We start from the raw sequence: 27,771 nt of genomic DNA, 5'->3' as shown, positions 1-27,771 counted from the left end.
ACAGCCCTGAAAGCCAGTGATGTTCTGAACAGTGCACCACGGAATGGAGATTAAACAAATGAAGTTTAGACAAGTTACACAGAATTCACTTAAAACAAAAGTGTAATTCCCTCCCACACTGAATATCAATGAGATACTGCAGAAATAACAGAATACGACTTACAAAGTGAAATCATGAAAGATATTGTGAACTAAGAGTGACCAAAATGTAAACTACGGACTTTGGGTGATTATGATGTGGCAATGTTGTTTCATCAGTTGTAACAAATGCACCATTCAAGTGAGGAATGTTGATAATGCGGGAGGCTATGCATGTGAGGGCAGGGAGTATGTGCAGAAATCTGTATTTTCCTCTCAATTTTCCAGTGAAACTAAAACTTCTCTAAACAAATACAATCTTCAAAAAAAAAAAAAAAAAAAGTGGGACTTCCCTGGAAAACCAGCAGTTAAGAATTCACCTTTCAATGCAGTGGGTGCAGGTTTGATTCCTGATGGGGAAGCTAAGATCCCACATACCTTAGGGCCCAACATAAAAGAGCAGAAGCAATACTGTAACTAATTCAATAAAGGCTTCAAAACTGGTCCCCATCCAAAAAAAAAAAAAAGAAATGAAAAAAAGCTTTCCGGCAATGACAACCTCCCCATGAGAACATGCCTCTCCCAAAGGATCTCCTGTATCCCTCTCCAAAAGAGAACAGGAAACATAGAAGAGCCTGTTGCAGAGCCCCAATTCCTGTTTCATGGATGTGAAGTGCCCAGGATGCTATAACATCACCACCATCTTTAGCCATGCACAAACAGCAGTTTTGTGTGTTGGCTGCTCTGCTGTCCTCTGCCAGCCTACAGGAGGAAAAGCAAGGCTACAAAGGATACTCCTTCAGACAGAAGCAGCACTAAAAGTACTCTGTATCAAGAAGAATGCAGAACTATCCCAATAAACACGTTTTGGATACAAAAAAAAAAAAAAAACACGTTTTGGATACAAAAAAGAAAAAAAAGAGGGAGAGAGAGAGAGACAAATCTTAAAAGTGATCACTGGAAGCAGGAACTTTCCAAAAGACCATCAGGATTTTTCATCCTACAGACCAAGCTGAAAATCCTTGGTGACAAGTTTTCTGCTTCCAGCAATATGGTGGTCTAGAGCAATGGTTCTGGAATTGTGGTCCCTAGAATGGCAGCATCAGCATCATCTGGGAACTTTTTAGAAGTGCAAATTCTCTCACTCTACCCCAGACCCACGTAAAGCACAATGACCCATGTTTTAATAAGGTTTCCAAGGTGATTCCGCTGGAAGCTAAATTTCAGTTCAGTTCAATCACTTAGTCATGTCCGACTCTGCAATCCCATAGACTGCAGCACCCCAGGCCTCCCTGTCCATCACCAACTCTCGGAGTTTACTCAAACTCATCTCCATTGAGTCGGTGATGCCATCCAACCATCTCATCCTCTGTTGTCCCCTTCTCCTCCCACCTTCAAACTTTCCTAGCCAGCAGGGTCTTTTCAAATGAGTCAGCTCTTCGCATCAGGTGGCCAAAGTATTGGAGTTTCAGCTTCAACATCAGTCCTTCCAATGAACATTCAGGACTGATTTCCTTTAGGATGGACTGGTTGGATCTCTTTGCAGTCCAAGGAACTCTCAAAAGTCTTCTCCAATACCACAGTTCAAAAGCATCAATTCTTTGGCACTCAGCCTTCTTTATACTCCATCTCACATCCATACATGACTACTGGAAAAACCATAGCCTTGACTAGACGGACCTCTGTTGGCAAAGTAATGTCTCTGCTTTTCAATATGCTGTCTAGGTTGGTCATAACTTTCCTTTCAAGGAGTAAGTATCTTTAATTTCTGCAGTCACCATCCACAGTGATTTTGGAGCCCCCCAAAAATAAAGTCTCTCATGGTTTCCATTGTTTCCCCATCTATTTGCCATGAAGTGACAGGACCAGATGCCATGATCTTAGTTTTCTGAATATGAAGCTTTAAGCCAAATTTTTCACTCTTCTCTTTCACTTTCATCAAGAGGCTCTTTAGTTCTTCTCTTTCTGCCATTAGGGTGGTGTCATCTACATATCTGAGGTAATTGAGATTTCTCCCGGCAATCTTGATTCCAGATTGTTCTTCTTCCAGCCCAGTGTTTCTCATGATGCACTCTGCATATAAGTTAAATAAGCAGGATGACAATATACAGCCTTGACGTACTCCTTTTCCTATTTGGAACCAGTCTGTTGTTCCACGTCAAGTTCTAACTGTTGCTTCCTGACTTGCACACAGATTTCTCAAGAGCCAGGTCAGGTGGTCTGGCATTAACATCTCTTGAAGAATTTTCCAGTTTGTGGTGATCCACACAGTCAAAGGCTTTGGCATAGTCAATAAAGCAGAAATAGATGTTTTTATGGAATTCTCTTGCTTTTTCAATAATCTAATAGATGTTGCCAATTTGATCTCTGGTTCCTCTGCCTTTTCTAAAACCAGCTTGATCATCTGAAAGTTCATGGTTCACATACTGTTGAAGCCTGGCTTGGAGAATTTTGAGGATTACTTTACTAGCGTGTGAGATGAGTGCAATTATGTGGTAGTTTGAGCATTCTTTGGCATTGCCTTTCTTTGGCATTGGAATGATAACTGACCTTTTCCAGTCCTGTGGCCACTGCTGAGTTTTCCAAATTTGCTGGCATATTGAGTGCAGCACTTTCACAGCATCATCTTTTAGGATTTGAAACAGCTCAACTGGAACTCTATCACCTCCACTAGCTTTGTTTGTAGTGATGATTCCTAAGGCCCACTTGACTTCATATTCCAGGATGTCTGGCTCTAGGTGAGTGATCATACCATCATGATTATCTGGGTCATGAAGATCTTTTTTGTATTGGTCTCCTGTGTATTTTTGCCACCTCTTCTTAATGTCTTCTGCTTTTGTTAGGTCCATACCACTTCTGTCCTTTATTGAGCCCATCTTTGCATGAAATATCCCCTTGGTATCTCTGATTTTCTTGAAGAGATCTCTACTCTTTCCCATTCTATTATTTTCCTCTATTTCTTTGCATTGATCACTGAAGAAGGCTTTCTTATCTCTCCTTGATATTCTGTGGAACTCTGCATTCAAATGGGTATATATTTCCTTTTCTCCTTTGCTTTTTAGTTTTCTTCTTTTCATAGCTATTTGTCAGGCCTCCTCAGACACCCATTTTGCTTTTTTGCATTTCTTTTCCATGGGGATGATCTTGATCCCTGTCTCCTGTACAATGTCACGAACTTCCCTCCATAGTTCATCAGGCACTCTGTCTATCAGATCTAATCCCTTGAATCTATTTGTCACTTCCACTGTATAATCATAAGGGATTTGATTTAGGTCATACCTGAATGGTCTAGTGGTTTCCCCTACTTTCTTCAATTTAAGTCTGAATTTGGCAATAAGGAGTTCATGATCTGAGCCACAGTCAGCTCCTGGTCTTGTTTTTGCTGACTGTATACTGCTTTTCCATCTTTGGTTGCAAAGAATATAATCAGTCTGATTTCAGTACTGACCATCTGGTGATGTCCATGTGTAGAGTCCTCTCTTGTGTTGTTGGAAGAGGGTGTTTGCTATGACCAGTGCATTCTCTGCAAAGCTCTATTAGCCTTTGTCCTGCTTCATTCTGTACTCCAAGGCCAAATTTGCCTGTTACTCCAGGTGTTTCTTGACCTCCTACTTTTGCATTCCAGTCCCCTATAATGAAAAGGACATCTTTTTTTGGGTTTTAGTTCTAAATGGTCTTGTAGGTCTTCACAGAACCGTTCAACTTCAGCTTCTTCAGCATTACTGGTTGGGGCATAGACTTGGATTACCGTCATACTGAATGGTTTGTAGAACACAGCTTGCCTGATGAAAAAAAATGCCTCAAGCTTGAAAGCTAAATGTCAAAACCCATTTACATAGTAGTTTTAGTTAGAATCTCTAATAAGTTACCTGCACCAAGAACTGGGGGCTTTCCTCTGACTGCTAAAAAAACTGATAGGGAGTTGTTTATATGTTGGTCAATATTCAATAGTATGAGTCAGAAACAGCTGTCCCATACTGTGTACCACCTAATTAAAAGCTCATGCTATCTAAAATGAAAAGAAATATTAAATCATTGTACGCTGTAAACAAATTCTGAGGGTACATCTTCCTTCTAATTTCTGATTTAATTATCTCTTCAGGTATCTGTTTATTCACTCTAGGAAGGATGTGATGAGGTACTCATTTCTTAGCTGTAGTAAAAGCATACTTACTGTAAACTGGCTTTGATTCTTCTATTCCTCTACATATTTTTATTCATAAATATTTACTTCAACAGTTTTTTGAGGAATAGTATTTTAATATGTAATTAAAGGAGCGGTTTTCTACATTAAGTTCTTATTTGTAGGACAGCGTAATTCCTTCCAAACAAAAAAGGAATTCTTAACAACTGAATATCTATATCTGTCAGTGTTTAATTTATCAAAAGTGAATATAAGTTTTCAACAGATGGAGATAAAAATTGAGAAACATACACAAGACTTTATCAGCTGCATGAATATAAAAGTAACAGATTACTTTAAAAACAAAAATCATTTCAGATGTCTGAAACTATACAAGTCCAAACATAGAGTTTCCTAAAGGGTCTCTTAAATGTTAACAATGAGAGAGTTCTGTGTGTCAGCACAGAAATGCACAAGCAGATCATTTTGACCTGTCATCAGCTGGGCACATTTTTCACTTTGTAACATAAAAGTGGTAGAATTTTACCATCCACTGGCTGTCATGAGGCTGATGGTGAATGAAAATGTGACAGAATTCATGACCAACCAAGTAACCTGTCGACCAAATATTTCATCCCAAGATCCTAAGTAGCTCTGCTGTCAGACCCAGAAAAGCTAAAACACATTTTGATAGGAGCTCCTTTTAAAACATGGGCTGTCCCTTCTTGAGACTCCAATAAAGGGGATTATTTAGTTTTGTGAAATTAAAAACAGTTCATGTGCATCCCTTCCTCTCTTCTGTAAATATGTATTAGGAATCTTCTGTTTGCCAGGTCTGCCTATTATTCAGATCAGTATTAGTGAAAAGGGAGTGGAGATGAAGAGCTTAGAGCTGCTGCAGTCTTGCTGCAAGCAAGGCTCTCTGGGAAATGTGTAGGATGGAAACAAACATGAAATGTGCAGTGAACAGTACACCCAAAAGGGCAGCCAGAAGTGCTGAGGAAAGGGATCCGTTGAGAAAAAAGGCTTGTGAGAAAAGTAACAAAAGAAACTCAGGGAACAAAGGTGGTATTAGGCACTTCCTGCTAAGGATCCTTCTCACAGTTGGCCATCCACTTCCATCCTCATGCTTAATTGTCCATGCTTGTCTCCAATTCTCTCTTCTATCATATTCTATTTGGGAACTTGTCAACTGTGTCTGAATGCCTTCCAGACACTTCCTCTCTTTGAGTTTTCGGGCTACTGAGTGGCATCTTGGGTGGGAGTCAGCAACAGATTCGGTCCTGAAACTCCAGAATGGATATGCAGACAGTCTACCCACTGCCTCGAGGGTTCTCTCAATGAACAGAAACAACTATTTGCCACTCATCAGTTAACATTTATTGGTATATTTAGGGAATGGGGAATTTCATTTAACAGGAAGGGTACCACCCTTGTACAGCCAAGAGATCAAAGCCCGTCAATCCTAAAGGATTGAACATTCATTGGAAGGACTGATGCTGAAGCTAAAGCTCCAACACTTTGGCCATAAAAAAAATTTGCCTGCAATGCAGGAGACCCAGGTTCAATCCCTCAGTTGGGAAGATGCCCTGGAGAAGGAAATGGCAACCCATTCCAGAGTTCTTGCCTGGAGAATTTCAAGGACAGAGGAGCCTGGCAGGCTACAATCCATGGGATTGCAAAGAGTCAGACATGACTGAGCACCTAATACTTCACTTTTCACTTTCACCTGATGCAAAGAGCTGACTCATTGAAAAGACCCTAATGCTGTGAAAGATTGAGGGCAGGAGGAGAAAGGGGTGAAAAAGAATGAGCTGGTTGGACGGCATCACCGACTATGGACATGAGTTTGAGCAAACTCCAGGAGATGGTGAAGGACAGGTTAGCCTGGTGTGCCACAGTCCATGGGGTTGCAGAGTCAGATACAACTGAGCAACTGAACAACAAAGGGTACCACTAGCCCAAGGTAGCAGAAAGAGCACAAATTTGCAGAAAAACCTGAGTTCTAGACAAGACTCAATCCCTTATCAACTGGGGATCATAAATCCCACAGGTAAGTCTTGGTTTCTCTCTCTCGTCTTAGAATCTTAACTGGCTGGTTCCCACCAAAAGTATCCTGCTTGGGCAATAAATGTTATCATTATCCTACTTCTCAACCCTACATACTTGGGGAAGTTACTCAACCTCTCTGCAATGTTTTCTATTTTCTGTTCTGAAAATGTAGTATTAGTAATAGTATCTAACTTGAAGAGAGATTGTGAGAATTAAACGAGACAGCTTATGTAACAAGTAGTTAGTCTACTTAATGTTCTATATAATTATTAGTTACGACTGGTTGCAATGACTTGGAAGCATTATAGAATCTTGGAGCATCTTAGAGCCACTGCCATGAAAAACAAACAAAACTATATTCTTATTCTGCTTTATATATGTGATTCCACCAATCTTCACTGTATTCTAACCATCTATCTTTTTACTTTTAATTATTTTAACTGGAATCTCCCCTCCTTTCTGGGTAGAAGTTTAATAAATACAGCTCTGATATTCATTATTTTACTGAATATTTTTAAAGGCACAACTATTTAAATTACACCATATGAAGATTTTAAATGACACAGAGCTATTCGGCCAAACTAATGTCATTAAATCCTAATTTAGTATTACTTATTAGAATATAAAGAATGTATCAAGCCACACTTTTGATGAGGAAATATGCTGACAAAATTTATCTATAAATGACATTATTTCTATCATTAGGTAATATTCCATAGATGTTCTCTAAGAACATTTGTTAATCACTAAGCAGGAATAAGACTATGAAGAAGAGAATATGGTGAAATCACAGCTAAAAAGCACAGGTGAGATTAAGAAAAATAGCTCTTATGTTCTTGGTATTTATATTTCTCAAAGAAATATTAGGTTGGTCAAAAAATTTGTTCAGGCATTTCCATAACACATTACGGGAAAACCCAAATGAGCTTTCTGGTCAACCCAATACATGTATATAACTTAAAAAGTGGAGTTCCTTAAAATAACATCAAGCTCCGGTCCCACCCCTCCTCATCCACAGCAAAAAATGAAAATATTTTTTTGCCTTTTTTTAAGCTATTCATCTTAATATTAGATGACACACTTTTACAGCTATTTCTTGACTTTTCCATTAAAGGTGTTATCTATTCATCTCCTAACATGGAAGATGAAGACTTAGCTCTCTTATAATCTCTCCACACATATGTTTCCTTTCCCAAACACCCAAGATAATTGTATCATTTTTTTTTTACCAAAACAGTATCAGGTTAAATCAATATTCATTAAGCAAAACCATGTTCAATGATTAGTATTTCCTTTCTCCCTCTACTTCCCCCTGCAAGATAACTTCCTTTTCTTTCTATATTATTTGGTTTTCTATTTTGTCTATACCAAATTCACACCTTAACTTTCCGACAAACTTGCATAACTCCTCTAGGTACAGCCAAGCATATCAGGTAATTCACCCATTCTATTTTATTATTTTTCTCTTAGCATCATCCTGGCTGTAGCTCTGCTTCAGTACTTAGGCTTCCTTCAAGATTTGATACCCAGCTTCACTCTGGGCTGTCCTTTACCATCACTCTTGAAGTTTTCTGATCTCATCTGCACTGGAGCTCCAGGTTTTGAAATCTCATACTTTCCTATTTCTTGGTTCATTCCACCAACACCATGGACCTCCCTCAAAAATGTTTTACCAGCTCCTGCAGTGTTCCAGACAGTGGTTGCTTCATTTGGAACGTCTGGTCTGTAAGTTCTTTAAATACATTCTGTGAAGCAAAATTACCTATGCCTTACACTTTTGAAAGAAAAAAAAAAAAGTGTGTTTTTTTTTTTTGAGAACTTGCAAAGATTTTTTTCTATTCTCACAGTTGATTGATAATTTTAGCTGCTACAGAATTCTAGTTGATAATTTTCTCTGTGAACTTAGGAGGCCTTGCTCCACTGTTGGGTAGCTTAAGTTGCTACTGAAAGTCCAGTGCAAATCCTTTTAAGGAAGCAGTTTTATTTTTCTTCTTAGAAGCCTTTAGAATCTTTTCTTTATTCTTTTTCTATCCAACATTGCTGGGGAGGGGGTCCCTTAAATCTAGAAAGTTCTGTTTTTCACATTTGCCCCACAATTCCAGAAGCCTGGAAGTACCAGGAAGATTACACCTCCATCTAGTAGTGAAACGCTGGTGGGAGTGCTTGACTCAAGTCAGGACAAACTATGAGATGCTATCTCTCCCCTCTGGGGTTCTTTAAAGAATGAGATGGAAGCTGTAACTCAGCCTAAAAATCACACCTTTGCTTGGCTTCCCACTCTTCACTGTTTGCCCTACTCCTATACTGGTTTCTCTGAGAGTCCTTCCTGAATGAAGTATATCCACACCTCACTGGAGAGCCTAGCCTAAGAGTATCACCGAGTTGCTCAGGTCTGTGAAAAGACCTATCAAAGTTGCAACTGACAAAGCTGAGCTGAGACTAACTGGCTTCTGGAACTTCAGAATCGATGCAGAGCACTCTCCTGTACCACCATTTTTATTCACTCTTAAGTTAAACTTCAAAAACACCTTGAAGTTCAGAGAGTCAAGTTCAAACTATCATTCCAGGTGTCTTGGGGTACAACTCGCTCTCCTCTTGGCCATGAATACCTCAGTAGAAAATCATGCAGAAGTCTTATCTGACTTAAATCTCCAGAAGCAGCTCTGTAATCAGGAAGATGTGGGTTCAACTACTTGCCCAGCTGTGTATGCCAGGCAAGTTCCTGAACCTAAGTTCCAGTATTCTCCCCTGAAATGGATATAATATGTTTATCACAGTACCTGTCATAGAGTCAGTCCTATCTTTTGAGTTATTTTCTGGTGGTGGTAAGTTTGTGGTACTACCACTGTACAGCCTTCACTCAGTTCCCACATTTCAGAGATGTCTGGCCAAGGTTAAGGGTATAGTATAAGGTAGTGGTTCTAAAAATGTAGTCTCCAGACAAGCAGCAGCATCAGTGGAAACTTGTTCATAGTGCAAAGTCTCAAGTCTGACTCCAGATCCATTGAATCAGAAACTTTGGGGCTGGAACAAGTCCTCCAAGGGATTCTCATAAACTTTCAAGTGTGAGAAACACTGACCTACGTCCACAGATCTGGGAAAGATACTATGGACCCCCGTGGAGACAAAGGCCACAGACCTAGAGACAGCTGTTGGGGTATTGGAGATTTTAGGCAGAACTAATGGCTATACTTTATTTTCTTGGGTTCCAAAATCACTGCAGATGGTGACTGCAGCCATGAAATTAAAAGACGCTTGCTCCTTGCAAGAAAAGTTATGACCAACCAAGACCACGTATTAAAAAGCAGAGACATTACTTTGCTGACAAAGGTCCGTCTAGTCAAAGCTATGGTTTTTCCAGTAGTCATGTATGAATGTGAGAGTTAGACTATAAAGAAAGCTGAGTGCTGAAGAATTGATGCTTTTGAACTGTGGTGTTGGAGAAGACTCTTGAGAGTCCCCTGGGCTGCAAGGAGATCAAATCAGTCAATCCTAAAGGAAATCAGTCCTGAATATTCATTGGAAGGACTGATGCTGAAGCTGAAACTCCAATACTTTGGGCCCCTGATGCGATGAACTGACTCATTGGAAAAGACTCTGATGTTGGGAAAGATTGAAGGCAGAAGAAGGGGACGACAGAGGATAAGATGGTTGGATGGCATCACCAAATCAATGGACATGAGTCTGAGCAACTTCCGGGAGTCAGTGATGGACAGGGAAGCCTGGCATGCTGCAGTCTATGGGGTTGCCAAGAGTCAGACATGACTGAGCGACTGAAATGACTAAATGGGTATACACAACAACTCAGTTATTAGGGATAAGAAGAAATCATAATGATGCCTTTACTATTAGAGTATGTGTTCAGTTACTCAGTCATACCTGACTCTTTGTGACCCCATGGACTGTAGCCTGTCAGGCTCCTCTGTTCATGGGGTTGTCCAGGCAAGAATACTGGAGTGGGTTGCCATTTGCTACTCCATTACTATTAGAGTAGTGTAGCTGTAAATGTCAAGATCATGTCATAAATGAATATGAATAGAAGCTAAAGAGTAGATTTAAGTTTGTAAAACTGACAGTGAGTATATACGTATGACACAGCCTTGAAATGCAAATAGAAAAGTTCACTAATGCAAGAAAAAACATAATTTCTGGGCCCAGAAGCTGAAAAAACACTTGGAAGAATCCTTAATTGTATTAATCCTTTGCTGAGACAAGCTACTGACTGTACATGATCTGGAACATTTGCTGAGGAAAACTCATTTGAAACTGTCACTTCACCAGAGAGGCAACTACTGAAATTTGCCTGAAATTCTGAATTAGTGCCATATAAGCAAATGATCTTTAGAAGCACAGATGAGGATTTAAGAGCAGGAAAGAGCTCCTTGAATCTCCCCCTCAGATTCTGGGGGGAAGAGAGCAAAAAAACAAACATTCCAACATAACCTGCATAGCAAATCTCTGCTGATAAAGCCAATTAGGTGATTTACTCTGAGAAGCACAAATCAGACACAGGAAAACCACTTCCTAGATTAAGTCTTCAAAGAGCTTGAACTTAGCAAAAAGAGAAAAGAACACCCTCTTCCTGGAGGAACCAAAGTGCAGAGGGCAACTTGAACAGGTTCGGGTTCCAGGGGTGATGACCAGCCACTCAATTTACTTTGACACATAATCTCTCTGAGCAGCTCAGCTTAATCTCCCATGTGGCAGAGAAAAGAATATTTCTGTCCAGCACTTTATGGCCTCTCTGAAGATCTCAAAGCTTTGCTGTTGTGATCAGGGGCATAGCAGCTCTGAATACCACCACAGGGAATATTACATGGGCTAAACTTCCCCCTAAAACACACCTGTATCATTTAGTCCACAGAAGATCTCACTTCACATTAATGACAATATTCAAAATACTAATAAAACAAGGACTGACTTACACAGAGTCTTTACTATGTGCCTAGCAGACCCCTCTGCTAAGTGTGTTACACACATATTCTCAGTGGATCTTCCTACCACACCTAAGAAGGGGGTGCTCACCTTACCTTTTGCAGATGAGGAGATCAAACTTTAAAGATGATAAAGTAACTTGGCTAAGGTCAACCAGGATGGAGCCACGATTCAACACCAGGGCTATGGGACTCTGAAAGCCCTGTTCTTAACCATCATCTTTTAATGCCTTCATTGAGATGCTAAACTATTTCAACAGCTGCAATGGGTGATAACTCATGCAATTCTCTTTGCCTCACAAAGAAAGAAGAAACATTTTAAATAGCAAAATTATGTTACTGAAATGTGCACGAGAACAATACTTCCTTTCTGGTGGATCACTGGAACTCTTCAGCCTTAGATAGTTGTAAAGTCTGTTAGGGATGTGGCTCCCTTCTAAAGTCATTGTAGGAGTGGAGATTCAGCTGGTCCCCACAGTGCTTGCTTTGGATTGGTGATGCTTTGGTTGCCATGGACACCAGATTTCAATATACCACTGAGCATAAGGAATCCATTCCATGCAAAGCAATGGAACCAGCAGATGGGCACAGTAACAGCTAGCTGCACATAATGCTATGACCAATATTTGTTTTGCCACCTCTCATTTAGATGATGTTCTCAGCCATGAAGCTTTTATGACTGCCTCTCATCTGAGAACCAGCTTCTTTATGGCCCAGGTAGCAACACTCACACTTCAATGTGTCAAAGGCGTTCATTTGTTTGGGTTGTTGAATGGGTAAAGCTGTTCAGAAAAGGAAATGCGACCTTACACAAAACACTTCTTTGTTCAGCTTTCTAAAAGAAAGAATGGATCAAATGACTTCTTGAAAATTCCATTTGTTCAAGTGGCTAGCACCCCAGGAATAATAAGGCTGTTAACTTGGTAAGTTTCCTTAGTAACTAAATCCATACAGAAAATAACTAGGAAAAGATAAGAGGTACTTTGATATATGTAAATAATGCATGAGAAAAACATGTTTTTCTGTGACTCAAACCAACATCCAAGGCACTGTACTTAATTAGTGAATGTAGGTCAGAGAGTAATCAGTAAAATTTGGACACATCATGGACTGCTGGCCAGTTTACCAAGAGACCATCTCCACATGGGGATATTAAAGGACGCTCTTCCTCTGCTACACAGAGGAAATCTGTGCATTGTGTAGGAGCCAGTCAAGAGACAAACATCTTTCATTAACCAGTGAAAAGGAAATTAGCCAAATTAATAAGAAATTAATACAATCTGTCATTTTCACATTCAGAAGTCATAAATACAGTGCAGTTCCATTAAAACCACCTTCTCATGGAACACTGGGAGGTCAGGTCACTAGCAAAACAAATAATTCAGAACATTTAAAAGAACTTTTATTATCCACATTTCCCCAATTTATTCAGTAATAAGAAAATTATGAACCATGCTCTCCAAATAATTACAAGTAATAAGTTTAGTTTTTAGTGGAATGTATATTAGTGGACTAATTAAAAGGGATAAGTTATCTCTAAGGAAATCAAGTTTATTCTGAGTGTTAAATCATTATATCAGAAAAAAAAAAACCCACGAAATGTCTAAGCATCTTCCATTTAATTTAGAGTTGGGGCAACACTCCTTTATGTCAGATTGGTAAATTTAACTGAATGATTCTAAAACAGGAGTGGTTCCATTCATGCCCTGAAAAATGATCAGAGCATCATGTTTTCAATCTGATGTGGGAATGATAAAGTGTCTCTTACTATGAAATAATTTACAAATGCTGGAACATGGTCTATTTGGGCCTTTAAAGGAATTCTAAAAAAAGAAAACATATTTGTATATAGAGTGTAAAATTACATTTATCAGAAAAAAAGGAAATCCACACATTCACTCATAGATGTTAACAGAGTTCTTAAACCTGCAAAAAGTCCTTCAGCAGCACCTATGAATTGGAGAGCTGATATTCTGGCATTTGTGGAAGAAGTCACTTTCAGTAAAAAGGCCAACTGATGAACATCATGAAGTGGCGGGCGCGGGCGGGGGGCAGGGCAGGGATCAGTGAAATCTGTCCACAGGCAATCCCATAAAATTGACAAAAAATTAATGATTTCAAGGTTTTTACTCAAATCTGCTCAATGAACCAGCAGCAGCAGCATCTGGGAGCTTGTTGAGATACAGTGTCTTGGGCCTCACCCCAGATCTGCTGAATCAAAACCTGATTTTTAACAGGATCGCCAGGAGATCTGAGTGCACATTGAAGTGTGAAGAGTGCTCATTGAAAGCACAGATTTGGCGACCAGCCTGTGTTGGATGGAACCCCACCTCTGCCGCTGACTAGCGGTGGAACCTGGAACAAGTCCCACAGCCTCTCTGTGCCTCAGCTCCCTCACTGGGGAGGAGGAGGATGATATGGTGCCTAGTCTTAAGTACTGGTACTAAATGACATAATATATGGAAAGGGTTCATGACAGGGTGGACACTAAGTGATCAAGTAGTGCTAGTTCTTATGTCCTTTTAGCCATCACAGGGTTCCGGATCAAGAGTAACAAAGGATCTAAGCTACAGCCCATGGAAGTGCCCCATTTCCTGATATGTCTATAATCAAGCAATTATGAACTGGACTCAGCTTACAAAAATCTAGCTTCCCCAACCTGCTGTCATTTCAAGCCAAACTTCCGGGTTTACTTGCGCAATGCACAACACACCGCTGCTTACAAACCAGGGACCACTCAGATTTAGACTGGGTAAAATCCTGTATATGCATTTTGTTCAGTGAGTATTGAATGAAAAGATAAGGGGACACATTTTCTATCCGAGAAATCTCCATCTTCATTTTTTTTTTACCTGTCAGTCTGTCGTATGTTAAAAAGTCTGACGAAACCAAGTATTGACAATAATGTGGGAATGCAGGCACCCCCGAATGCTCCTGGAGGGAATGGAAATTGATGTAACCTTTCTGGATAGCAGCTTGATAATCTTCATCAAGTGAAAAACAGCTATAAACTTTGACTCAGCAATTGGGTTTTAAAAATTTATCCTACATATATACTTGTAACAGAAGGCAAAGATACAGACACATATATGTATATATTACATGTAAATGTCATATACGTATATATGTACATTATATGTATTACTGTGTATACTTGACAGCATTAATTCTGACAGCAAAAAAGGAAAAAAAATTGAATGTCTATAATGGTTAAATTGTGGTATAGCCATTAAATCAAACCAGTATAAAGAATGAGACCTCTCTATACTGTGCTGTGCTTAGTCGCTCTGTTGTGTCCAACTTTTTGAGACTACAGGTACTATAGCCCACCAGGCTCCTCTGTCCATAGGGATTCTCCAGGCAAGAATACTGGAGTGGGTTGCCATGCCCTCCTCCAGGGGATCTTCCCAACCCAGGGATTGGACCCAGGTCTCCTGCATTGCATGAGGATTCTTTACTGTCTGAGCCACCAGGGAAGCACAAGAATACTGGACTGGGTAGCCTATCCCTTCTCCAGGGGAACTTCCTGACCCAGGAATCGAACTGGGGTCTCATGCATTGCAGGCAGATTCTTTACCATCTACCAGTGGAGAAGGCAATGGCACCCCACTCCAGTACTCTTGCCTGGAAAATCCCATGGACGGAGGAGCCTGGTAGGCTGCAGTCCATGGGGTCGCTAAGAGTCGGACACAACTGAGCGACTTCACTTTCACTTTTCTCTTTCATGCACTGGAGAAGGAAATGGCAACCCACTCCAGTATTCTTGCCTGGAGAATCCCAAGGACGACGGAGCCTGGGGGGCTGCCATCTATGGGGTCGCACAGAGTTGGACACAACTGAAGCGACTTAGCATAGCATAGCATAGGGAAGGCACATATGAAAACAAGGTGTGTCACATTTATATGCACACACACATACACACACACAAGTATGACATAAATGGGCAAAAATACAGGTAGTTTACATAACCAGAATATTTCTTAAAAAGAAAATGTTTTATGTTCAAAGAGGACTTTTTAAAACAAGCATACCTTGTTTTATGCTCTCTGCTTTATTGTGCTTTGTAGACATTCCATTTTTATTTTTATTTATTATTTTACAAATTGAAGGTTTGTGGCAACACTCTGTCGAGCAAATCAGAGTCATTTTTCCAGCAGCATTTGTTCACTCTGTCTTTGAGTCACATTTTGGTAATTCTCCCAACATTTCAGACTTTTTCATTATTATTATATTTGTTATGATGGTCTGTATCAGTGATCTTTGATGTTAGCACCATGACTAATGGTAAGCTGAGAGGGTTAGCATTTTTTAGCAATAAAGTATTTTTTAATTAAGGTGTGCACTTTGTTTTTTTAGACATAATGATTACACACTTAACAGACTAAAGTATAAGTGTAAATGTAACTTATCTGCACTGGGAAATCAAAATATTCATGTGGGTTGCTTTATTGAGATATTCACTTTATTCCAGTGGTCTGGAACCGAATCCACAGTATCTTTGAAATATGCCTCTATATCTTCCTGGATCCTCTTACTGTTTGTGTTTACCCTGTATGACAGTAATAATTTTAAAGAAAAACTTGGGGAAAAGAAACTCTCAAAACAATCTAACATTTATACCTTCAGGAACTGGGGTCCAGGGCAGGGGGAACCTAAGCCTAAAGTTGGCAGAAGAAAGGAAATTATAAACAAACATTAGAGCCAAAGTAAATGAAATGGAGAACAGGAAAACAGGAGAAAAGAATCAATGAAATTAAGAATTGGTTCTCTGAAATGACAAAATTGACCAACTTTAGCTAGACTAAGACAAAAAGAAAATTCAAAATCAGAAACTAAAGAGGGGACATTAAAAATGATACCACAGAAATACAAAATATCTTAAGAGACTACTGTGAACAAGTAATTATATGCCAACAAGTTGGAAAACCAGAAGAAATTGATAAATTCCTAAAAACATGCAACTTACCAAGAGTTAATTATGATGAAACAAATCTAAACAAACCAATAATGAGTAAGGATGCTGAATCACTAATAAAACATCTCCCAACAAAGGAAAGTCCAGGACCAGATGGTTTCACTAGAGAATACTACCAAACATTGAAAGAAAAATTAGTGTCAATCCTTCCCAAACTCTTCCAAAAGAAGAGGAGGGGCCACTTCCAACTTCATTTTATGAGGCCAGAATTACTCTCATACTAAAAAGTCAGAAAAGGACACTACAAGAAAAGAATACTATAGGCCAATATTCCTGATGAACATAAATGTAAAATTTTAACAAAATACTAGCAAACTGAATTCAAGAGCACATTAATGGGATCATACCCAAGGACTTAATCCTTGGGATATAAGAATGGTTCAACATATGCAAATATGTGAGGCAATGGATGTGTTACTTAACTATATGGTGAGAATTCTTTTACAAAGTATACATACATCAAACCACCACAATGCACACTTTAAATATCTTACAATTTTGTCAATTATACCTCAGTACAGTTGAAAAAATGAAAATAAAAATGTATACATAGTACAAAGGACACTGCATGCCACATAGTCTGTTCAATAAGTGATGGAAGGAATAAAAAAAAAATGTTTTCCTTTAAAAATGTGATACATCACATTAATATGGAAGTGGAAGTGTTAGTTGGTCAGTCTTGTCCAACTCTTTGAGACCCCATGGACTATTGCCTTCCAGGTTCTTCAATCCAGGGAATTCTCCAGCAAGAATACTAGAGTGGGTTGCCATTCCCTTCTCCAGGGGATCTTTCTGACCCAGAGTTCGAAACCGGGTCTCCTTCACTGCAGGAAGATTCTTTACCATCTGAGTTACCAGGGAATCCCTCACATTAATATAATGAAAGATAAAAATCATTACTGTCTCAATAGATGCAGACAAAGAATTTGACAAAATTCAACATCCTTTCATGATAAAAAGTGAACAAATTGGGTATAAAAGGGATATACCTCAACGTAATAAATGCCATATATGACAAGCCCACAGCTAACATCATACTCAGTGGTAAAAGGTTGAAAACTTTTACTCCAAGATCAGGAACAAGATAAGGCTGCCCACTCTCACTCTTATTCAACATACTACTGAAGTTTTAGCCAAAGCAATCAGGCAATACAAAGAAATAAAAGATGTCCAGATCAGAAAGGAAGAAGTAAAACTTTGCTGATGATATAATCTTCCATACAGAAAATTCTCAAGACTCTACCAAAAAATTGATGGAACTAGTAATTCAGTAAAGTTGCAGTTATAGCATCAACATACAAAAATCAGTTATGATTCTATATGCTAAAAAAACAACAAACTATCTGAAAAATAAAGAAATCCCACTATAATATCATCAAAAATAAAATACTTGAAGAGTAAGTTTAACAAAGGAGGTGAAAATTTTGTACACTGAAAACTGTAAGACTTTGATGAAAGAAATTAAAGATAAATAAATGGAAAGACATTCTGTGTTCATGGATCAGAAGGACTGATATTATTAAGATGTTCATACTACTAAGGGCTTCCTTGGTGGCTCAGATGGTAGAGAATCGTGAAGTCGCTCAGTCGTGTCTGACTCTTTATAACCCCATGAACGGTAGCCTACCAGGCTCTGCAGTCCATGGGATTTTCCAGGCAAGAATACTGGAGTGGGCTGCCATTTCCTTCTCCAGGGGATCTTCCCAACCCAGGAATTGAACCTGGGTCTCTTGCACTGCAGACAGACGCTTTACCATCTGAGCCACAGAATCTGCCTGCAATGCAGGAGACCTGGGTTTGATCCCTGGGTTGGGAAGATCCCCTGAAGGAAGGAATGGCAACCCACTCCAGTGTTCTTGCCTGGAGAATTCCATGAACAGAGGAGCCTGGTGGGCTACAGTCCATGGGTCTCAAAGAATCAGACACAATTGATCCTTTACCAGAACATGACTGTAGTAATCATACTGGGCTTTCCTGGTGGCTCAGTCAGTAAGAATCTGCCTGCAATGCAAGAGACCACCTGCAGTGCAAGAGGCCAGGGTTGGATACCTGAAGATCCCCTGGAGAAGGAAATGGCAACCCACTCCAGTATTCTTGCTTGGGAAATCCCATGGACAGAGGAGCCTGGCAGGCTACAGTGCATGGGATGGCAAGAGTTGGACACGACTTAGTGACTAACCACCACCACTACTCAAAGCTATCTATGGATTCAATGCAATTGCTCTGAAATTTGTAATGTCATTTTTCACAGAAAGAAAAACAGAGTCCTAAAATTCATACAGAACCAAAAAAGATCCCAAAGAGCCAAATAAATCTTGAGAAAGAGATCAGAGCTACAGGTACCATACTTCCTGATTTCAAACTGTATTACAAAGTTATATTATCAAAACAGTATGGTACTGACATAAAAACAGTTCAATGGAACAGAATCAAGAGCCCATAAATATAGTCCCACATATATGGTCAACTAAAATCTGATATGAGAGCCAAGAATACTTAATGGGGAAAGAATATTCTCAATAATAAGCAGTATTGAGAAAACTGGATAACTACATGCAGAAAAATGAAACTGGACCCCATCTTACACAATTCACAAAAATGAGCTTGAAATGGATTAAAGACAAACACAAGATCTGAAAATGTAAAACTCCTAGAAGAAAGCATAGGGGAAAAGTTCCTTTACATTGGTCTTGGCAATGATTTTCTAGATATAACACCAGTAGCACAAGCAACAAAAGCAAAAAATAAGTGGAACTACATCAAACTAAAATGCTTCTGCACAGCCAAAAGAAACAATTAACAAAAAGAACAAGCAACCTACACTGTAGGAGAAAATACCTGTAAACCACGTTTTGATAAGAGGTTAAAATTCAAAATATATAAAGAACTCATACAAATACAAAGCAAACAACTCATTTTTAAAAATGGGCAGAGGAACTGCATAGACATCTCTCTGAAGATGAAATACAAACAGCCAACAGTTGGATGAAAAGGTATTCTGTATCACTAACCATTAGAGAAATGCAAATCAAAAGCACAATGAGGTATATTCTCACATCTCTCAGAATGCTGCTGCTGCTGCTGCTGCTAAGTCGCTTCAATCGTGTCCGACTCTGTGCAACCCCACAGACGGCGGCCCACCAGGCTCCCCCGTCCCTGGGATTCTCCAGGCAAGAACACTGGAGTGGGTTGCCATTTCCTTCTCCAATGCATGAAAGGGAAAAGTGAAAGTGAAGTCACTCAGTCGTGTCTGACTCTTCGAGACCCCATGGTCTGCAGCCTACCAGGCTCCTCCGTCCATGGGATTTTCCAGGCAAGAGTACTGGAGTGGGGTGCCACTGCCTTCTCCATCTCTCAGAATGGCTATCATCAAAAAGTGTTAGCAAAGATGCAGAGAAAAGAGAACCCTGTACACTGTTGGTAGTAACCTAAATTGGTATAACAACTACCGACAGCAGTATGGATATTCCTCAAAAAAGTGAAAAGAGAACTAGCATATGATCCATCATTCCCACTTCTGGGTATTTATCCAAACAAAATCAAAACAGGATCTGGAGGAGGTGTAATATTGTTGACAAGAGTCAAGGAAGTGGGAAGTCATGAGACAGACCTTGGTAAGTGAGCCAAAAGGCAGACACTTTGGTAACCACCCAACAGCCATTCCCTCTTCCTTTCTTGAAAGAATCTGCATCCACTGATAAGAGGCTGGAAATAAAGAATACGAGCCGTTCTGGCCTCCCCAGAAACCAGGAGTGGTCAGAGCTGGGTTGCTGACCAAGTGCTGGGCAATGAGGCAGAATGGAAATTCTTTAAGGACAGACTGTTCCATATGATAAGAAAAAAATTCAAGGAAAAAAAAAAAAAACCCAGCCTCAGTTATATGAGAACACAATGCTTGGAAAGGCAGTAGCCATCTTGCAATCCTTAAGAGTGCTACAGCTCACCAAGGCTTCCCTGGTGGCTCAGTGGTACAGAATGCGCCTGCAATGCAGGAGGCGCAGGAGCCACCAGTTCGATCCCTGGGTCACGAAGATCCCCTGGAAGAGGGCATGACAACCCACTCCAGTATTCTTGCCTGGAGAATCCCATGGACAGAGGAGCCTGTCCTTAGGGTCGCAGAGAGTTGGACATGATTAAATCAGCTTAGCATGCACAGCTCACACACCCAGAACAGCACAGAAAAAGGTTGGAGAGGGCTTGGGTTCTGATGATTTTCCTGAGTTACTTAACCAATCCTGGAATGACCTAGCTCTACAATCCTTGTCAAGTGAGGTCATAAGTGTTCCCATTATTTATAAATCACTTTCTATCAGACATTCTATTATATCCAGCTAAGGGCATCCCCATTTAGCTGCCAACCACATGCTTAGGAATGAGTTAAGGACCCAGTGAACAATCTAGCAAAAGGCTTTTTCCTTTAATCATGGCAGGAAGATAGATTCCTTGGGCATAATTGTCTATGTGATGCTCAGAATCACTTTTGATTTTTTGTTAGTAGGGGCATAACATGGATTTCATTAAGCAGCTACTCTGTGCCAAGCACTACACTAGGCACTTTATCTTGGGTGAGTCATCGCAGCCACCTCCAGACCAGTCCCCTTTGGCCAAGAAAAGAAAATCACATCTCTATTTTCTCCAACCTTATTTAAACAGCTTGGCATTTCCCTTTATTACAAACGCAGACCACGAAACACCAGGAGTACTCGTGACTTTGCCACCTATAGAAATCACAGATACGATCATGTCACACTGCAGTTGTTGAAGACATCTCGAAATATCACTGCCCCTCATCACTGCTGCAAAAGTACCATACTCCTTAGGTCCCACTGCAAAACCACACTGAATGTGTTAATCAAGCAGCACATATGCTAGTGCATCACACGTTTTGAAAATGTTTTGGTAACTGAATGTTAAGATAATTGGCTTCCTTTGTAATCCTGCGTGTTTTATTTTCTGCATCTTAAAACGTTCTTCTCGAAAGAAGTACTGGAGGTTTTACCAGATTTACAAAGGAGTCCTTGGCACGAAAGGGGTTTTTAGATTCCCTCTAAAAAGTCCTCCTGTGACCTTTCTTAATACTGTTCAATCCACTGTCTATACAGAATACCAATCTGTATCATTGTTTTATAAGGTGAATCAGATGAAGACATTGCCCTATTTCCAACTGAAACAAATGCCCAACTCCTAACTTTACCCGGCCAGACCTGCCTTTCCCCTGCTCACAGCTCCTCCCTGGCCTCTAGCTCTCTAGCCTTTGCTCACTCTTCTTCATCCCGGCCACCACCTTCCTTTTCTTGGAAATCTCCAAGCAGTTTCCTGCCTCGGGGGCTTTGTCCTTGCCATCCCCTCAGCCTGGAATGCCTGCTTTTAAGGCAGCTGCTTCATTCTCATGCTTCAGTGATGAGCCAGGACGTCACCTCCACCGAGAATCCTTCCCTGCTAATGTATGCCAGGCAGCACCCCGCCCGCTCCCACCCCGCCAGCACTTCCTGTTTACTTCCTTCTGAGGGCACTTCTGACAACATAACTGTATTGATTTTTGTTCACTGCTCAACCCTGGCATCTAGCAAGGTTCCGGGCATACAGAGAAACCTGACATTCACTGAGTGAGTGAATGACAGAATAAGCGAAGGAGGAAGCTGTCATTTGTCCATTTTACAAGTGAGGAAATTCAGGCTCCAAGGTGTTAAAATTATTTGTCCAAGGTCACCAAGGAGCAAAAGTTATTATTTTAACTGTGGTTCCCCAGGCCTCCCCTTTACCCCACCACCATTCTCACTTCCTTTTCCCTGCTACATTTCCACCAATCTGGAAAGCAGAACAAACCAATGCAAGTGTTTACAGTGTGATTTCTTAAGACTTCAGTGCTCCATTTCTTAAGGATATCTGCCTACCAAACCCTCTAAGGCAGCAGTCCCCAACCTTTCTGGCACCAGGGACCAGTTTCCTGGAAGACAATTTTCCCATGGATGGGGGGTGGGGATGGCTTCAGGAGGATTCAAGCACATTACATTCACTGTGCACTTAATATTTTTATTATCATCACATCAGCTCTACCTCAGATCATCAGGCATTAGATCCTGGAGGTTGGGGACCCCTGCTCTAAGCTATTTCCCTGGAGTATTTCCAGGAAGGCCAAATTAATAAAAAATATATTACCTGGAGAGAATGGTTCTGTCTCTATGTCTCTCTGTCTACATACACACACTTTTTTCCATCTCTGAATCTTCTAAACAAATACAAACAATAAAATCAGATGTAAGGAAGAAAGTTCAGAAAAGGGTAAATGAAGGAAGAAAAAAAATACAGATAAACCGAATGTAAATTTTAGTATATAAGAATACAGGTGATACAGTATTGTACACAAGCTATGTGGACCATAGTTCTGACCATATGCTTCCTAGGAGTCAACATAAAGTGAGCAACATGATCAGTTATACAACTCAGCCTGGAGATTTAAAAAGATTCAATTCATTTCCAGGAGGAGCACAACTCTTCCTGTTTCAAAGCCCTGACAGAAATTCCTCTTGCAGGTTGTTAAAACAAAAGTATGGTAGGATACAGTAATCAGTATTCTAAACTACAACTTTATAAATAAATATACAAGCTTCACAAAACAACATCTTAATAGACGGGGCTGGTATAATGCCAAAATCCATGTAGTAATGTATTACTGCCTTGCTATTCAGAGCGTGATCCCTGGACTGTCAGCAGCACCTTGACAGAAATTCAGAGTCTCAAGCCTAATATCAGGTCTGCTGAAAGAAAATCTGCATTTTATTAACATGATCTGTAGGTGATGCCTATAATGTTAAAGTTTAACAAACACTGGTCTAGTGGTTAAGCTTGCTTTGAGGTCAAATTTGTAAGAAAGTAGTGTTCATTCACACATTCAACAAATACTTACTGATACCTTGGCAGTAGGAAAGGATTTTTTAAGCTCTTACGGAAACAGGAAAGGATTATTTTAAACATAATATCAAAGGCACCACCATAAAGGAAAATACTGGTAAATGGGATGCTATTAGAACTGAGAGATGAAGCAAAGCATCGAAAATATTTCCACCACAACCAAAACAAGGAAAGTTGAGAACCCACATATGTACCAGGTACAATCTTAATGCTTAAGTCCATCAATGAAATGGAAACCCTTTTTTATGGAGCTACATTCTAAGTTAAGAAGACGTAAAGAAAATAAGTTAAATGAAGCAAGAAAAGGGCCTAAGTCAGGGGACAGGTGGCAGTCTTAAATCAGGTGGATAGGGAAGGACTCATTTAGGAGATAACCCAGACAAGGTCAGAGAGATAACTATAAAAAGAGATAGGGGGAGAGTATTCCAAGCAGAGGGAAGAGCGAGTACAAACACCCTGAGACAATAAATGCCTGAAACAGCAAGAAGGCCCATGTGGTTGAAGCAGAGTGAGCAAAAAGTAGAGTAGGTAAGCTGGGGTCAGATCACATGGCGCTTTGTCAGCCATTTTAAGGATCTTGGCTTTCACTGTGAGATGAGCAGCCACTGGAGAAAAGGAAATAGGGAGCCATTGCAGGACGTTGAGCAGGGTAGTGACATAATGAAAAGTGTTTATAAGCAGCCTGGTTTCTCAGAGGTACATGGAATGGCTGGAGTGAGAGAAACTAGCTGAGAGTACTAATCCCAGTACAGGGTGATTCACTCATTCAACTATTTATTAGGTAGCAGAGATGTGTCAAGTAGGGTGGGGAGGAGTTCGACCAGGGTGATAACCGAGGGCACTGCCAAGAGGAAAGTGAATATAAATGACATTGGAGAGAAAGAAACCCAGGGCAGAATGACAGATTATTCATAGAGAAATGACAGAAGTTTGCAATTCAATTTAATCAAGGTTTATGGATCATCTACCGAGGTCAAAGCCATATGCAGGCTAGGACATGGGGGTGGGGATGGTGCAGAAGACTTGTATTTTCCCCTCAAAGGGCTTCAAGCCTGGCATGCTTAGTATCTGTCCTTTCATGCCTGAACTTTTTGGATGACCACAGCTGAGGCTGCCACTGAGACTAGCTGATTTACTCAGGTTAAGAGCTTTTCTTTGCTTTTTTTTAAAAAAAAAAAACAGCCTTCGAATTTGTTCTGTCTCCTGGGAGCAGGGGCTAGAGCACCTCCACTTGATTAGTATAAAAAGATAGATCCAGTTTGGCAGCAGGGCACAAGAGAGGTCTTAAGAAATGTCTTTGTGGATCAGCACTGCAGACTGGCCCTGGGCCACCAGTCTTCAGGCAAGGAGTCCTTCTGATCGGTTGCCACCTGCGCATGACCTGATAGTTCTCCCACTCTGCCATTCCATTCTGGAGAAAAGCATAGAAAGGGAAAGCACCATGTGTAAGGAAAACAACTAGGGGGAGAAATCCCCACAAACTTGAAAATCGCCTGCTACCAGACTGCAAGGTCTGAGGAGCAGATGCAAATATAATGCAAATGATATGTAAATAGCCTGGTGGCCTTCTCAGAGGTTTTCTACAACTGGAAAGGCCCTTGGGAAACTGCTAGCTGGTAACAGTGACTCCAAAGCAGAGTGAACTATTTCAACACAACTTTGTCACACAACCCTTTGCTTCCCTGCTAGCACAGTGCACAGTCTTTGGTAATCTTTCTTACTTGAATTAACCTCATCTGCTATAAATTAAAAAAAAAAATCAAGACTGCCTCTGTAGAGGTTATCTAAGTTAATTACACTTTAAAAACACTGTGTACCTTTAATTTGTCTTCAAACGCTTCTCTCACCCAAATGGAGCCAAGTTAAATGTGTCACTTCCTCCCTAAACAGTATTTGGCTCCAGTGGGTTATGAATGAAGTGCTTCTCTTTCAGTTCTAGTTACTATGATCCTTTGGAGGACTTTTTTTTTTCCCTACACCACAGAAACTGGCACTCTCTCTTCTAATATCCACGCGCTGTATTCAAAGTGAATCCAGAAAAAAAAAAACAACAACAAAAACCAAACACATATAGTTGTGAAATCCGATTCACTTCAAGGAGCCCCTGGAAAGCTATTCATTAAGAAAACCTGCCCTGTCAAGTATGCTGTCGTCTTGACAATCCTAACGATTCATTTTAAAATGGGGGGGGGGGCACTTTCGATTACAATAGTGTAGAATTCTGTCTATATTTATGTATTTAAAAGAGGACACTCCCCTCAGAGATGCATTTTATAAGACCCGTGCAATTTACTGAATAGAAAGCAACACAGGAAGCACATACAGACCCGGGGGTCGCAGAAACAACTTACCTTCACCTTAATGATGGAAACAATACTAGCATAGATCAGCCCATTCCCAAACTTCTATGAGTTTCTAGTACTCTGACATGCGAGGGTACTTCAGCTTTTGACAGGAGGGTTTAAAGGAAGGGAAATCTCTTTCATTTGGGATATTAAAAAATCTCACTTGAAAGGACCTCCAGACAACACCTGGGCAAAGAGGCATTTGGGGAGATGCCATGTCTCAGTAAAACACCAACAAAGAGCAAAGGCGCATAATCCCAACTGAGAGACTGAAAGCAGTGGGGGGAGGGTGGGGGGAGGGTGGGGCGGGGGGAGACGGACAAAAGCAGGGGATAAACCTCAAGAGCCTCAAGAAACCAGAGTCAAAAGAGTAACAAAGAGAGATGGAGAACAGCCGGGGCGCCGCTCCCGGAGCCGGGAGCCGGGTGGTAGGGTGGCACGCGCCCCCTTGCGGCCGGGGTGGCCTCTTACCTCCTGGGCGAGTTTCTGCTTGAGAACGAGTGCGGCGCACAAGTAGCCCGCGCGGCCCACGAATAGCTCGTCGGAGCCGCACTCGAGGAAGGAGACGGGCGCGCAGACGGCGCACAGAGCCCGGAACTTGCCCAGCGGCTGCACGTAGTCGGGCCGGCCCAGGGCGTGGTACACTAGCGTGGCCACGGCGTACACACCCGCGCCCCCGAGCAGGAAGGCGGCGCGGGTGTCGGCGTCCGGCTCGCCCCACTCCTCAGCGCGGGCGCACGCGTCGATGAGGCGCTTGGCCAAGCGCAGGTAGCGCTCCCGAGCCCCGGCGAAGAGCGGGCTCTGAGAGACGTGGTAGAGCATGTAGGCCACCCCGGCCACGCCGCCGTACAGTCCCCACTGGCAGCTGCTGGCCGCGGCTGCCGCCCCCCGGCCCTCCGGGCCGCCCCCGAGCGGGGGCAGCTCCTGGAGGATGCGCTCGATGGTGGCGGTGACCAAGGGCGCCACCGCCTCCTCGCACTGGCCCGCCAGCAGGCTGCCCTGGTAGTCATCGAAGCGATTGGCAAAGCAGCGTTTGGTGTCCATGCTGCCGCCCGTGCCCCCACCAAGGCCGAGCCGGGGTCCGCTGGAGGACGCGCCTTGCGGTCCCGCGCACCACCTCTCGCTCTTTGAGGCACTCGGATGGCGGTGGATACAGCCGGGATGGAGCGAGGAGGCTGAGACGGGAGGTGACAAGAGGAGGCGGGCGCGAGGAAGCAGCGCGGAGCGGATTGCCAAGTGGGGCACCGGACTGCCGCGAGGCTCCCTAGTGGCCCGGGCGAGCGCGGGGGATGTGCGTCGTGCGCCCCCCTCCCAGAGGCCGCGCCCTCGCCGAACCCGCCCCCTCCTGCGCCGCCGCAGCTTGGCTTCCTCGCCAAGGGGCCGAGGTGATCTCCGGCAGGACCCACGCGGGGGCCGCGCCACTCCTCCCGCTCCGCCCCCGACTCCTCCCCTCTCGGCGGAAGGCCAGGGACGCGCGGGACAGCGAGCCGGAAAGCCGAGGCTGGGCATATGCACACCTGGCCGGGAGGTGAAGACCTCGAGTCCCTCGTGTACTCCGAGGGTCAGCAGATCAGCATCACCTGGAGCGCGTTAAAAATGCAGAGGCTCCTACTTCGCCTCCGACCTAATGAATCACAGTCAGCATATTTAGCAAGAGCCCCAGGTGATTCGCATGCACAGAAAAGGTTGAGAAGCCGCGGAACTTGTAGAGGCTTCTGGGAAAAAAAGCTAAGCGCCCTCCTGAAAGTTGTGTTTTCGTCTCGGTCACTTTGGCGTTCTCAGTCTTCTGAGTGTTTCATCCCAAAGGCTGAGGGATTTGAATGCAGTAAAACAATGAAGTGCCCCATAGGGAAACTTTTCCTCAGCCTTGGCTGTTGGGTTGTTTTTTTCGGAATCCCCAGGAGTAGAAGTTCAGAGAACCACACCAGGATAAGGTAAGGAATGGAGATTCTGTCTTCTAGAGACCAGCCCCCCAAACCTATTCAGGCACCTTGTGGACCCCATAAATGACCTGAGGTCATTAACCAGTGAAGTTAAGGGTAAATGCTGCTGAGAATTTTAATTCGGCATTTTGAACCGTTTTCTGTGTGTCCTTAGTTATTTCCTTCACTCTTTTCTTTCTTTCCCATGTTTTTTTCCTTCTGTCGCCCTACCCCCAACTCGTCCCACCTCAGGCATATTTGAAGAGGAAAAGTTAAAATTTTACATAACCTCCTGCTCCTTCTGTCTCTAACTCAGCTTGCTCCTTGCAAAGTCTGGATCACGTAGGTCACGTAGTGTCAGAAAGTGGGGGCTTATAATACTAGGAACTGGGGTTTATCTCACTCACCCTTGTCCTGCTCTTTGCAATTG

The 27,771-nt window shown here is 41.9% G+C and overlaps 1 protein-coding gene and 1 pseudogene across 1 annotated transcript in view; one reads left to right on the top strand and one right to left on the bottom strand.

The window, feature by feature from the left end:
* LANCL3 (LanC like family member 3) overlaps positions 1 to 26,928 on the bottom strand; it is a 121,821-nt gene extending 94,893 nt beyond the window's left edge. The window contains exon 1 of the mRNA XM_086387637.1: positions 25,891 to 26,928. Coding sequence (XP_086243763.1) covers positions 25,891 to 26,928 — 1,038 coding nt within the window. The remainder of the gene's footprint in view (positions 1 to 25,890) is intronic.
* Positions 652 to 897, top strand: LOC147340142 (small ribosomal subunit protein eS27 pseudogene; annotated as a pseudogene).
* Positions 26,929 to 27,771: the final 843 nt, after the last annotated feature.

This window comes from Bos grunniens, chromosome X (genome assembly GCF_055505025.1).
Source record: "Bos grunniens cultivar Pamir isolate PY7600 chromosome X, Bosgru_T2T1.0, whole genome shotgun sequence".
Taxonomy (NCBI): domain Eukaryota; kingdom Metazoa; phylum Chordata; class Mammalia; order Artiodactyla; family Bovidae; genus Bos; species Bos grunniens.
Note: the sequence above shows the minus strand (reverse complement) of the source record. Positions and strands in the feature narration are given on the sequence as shown.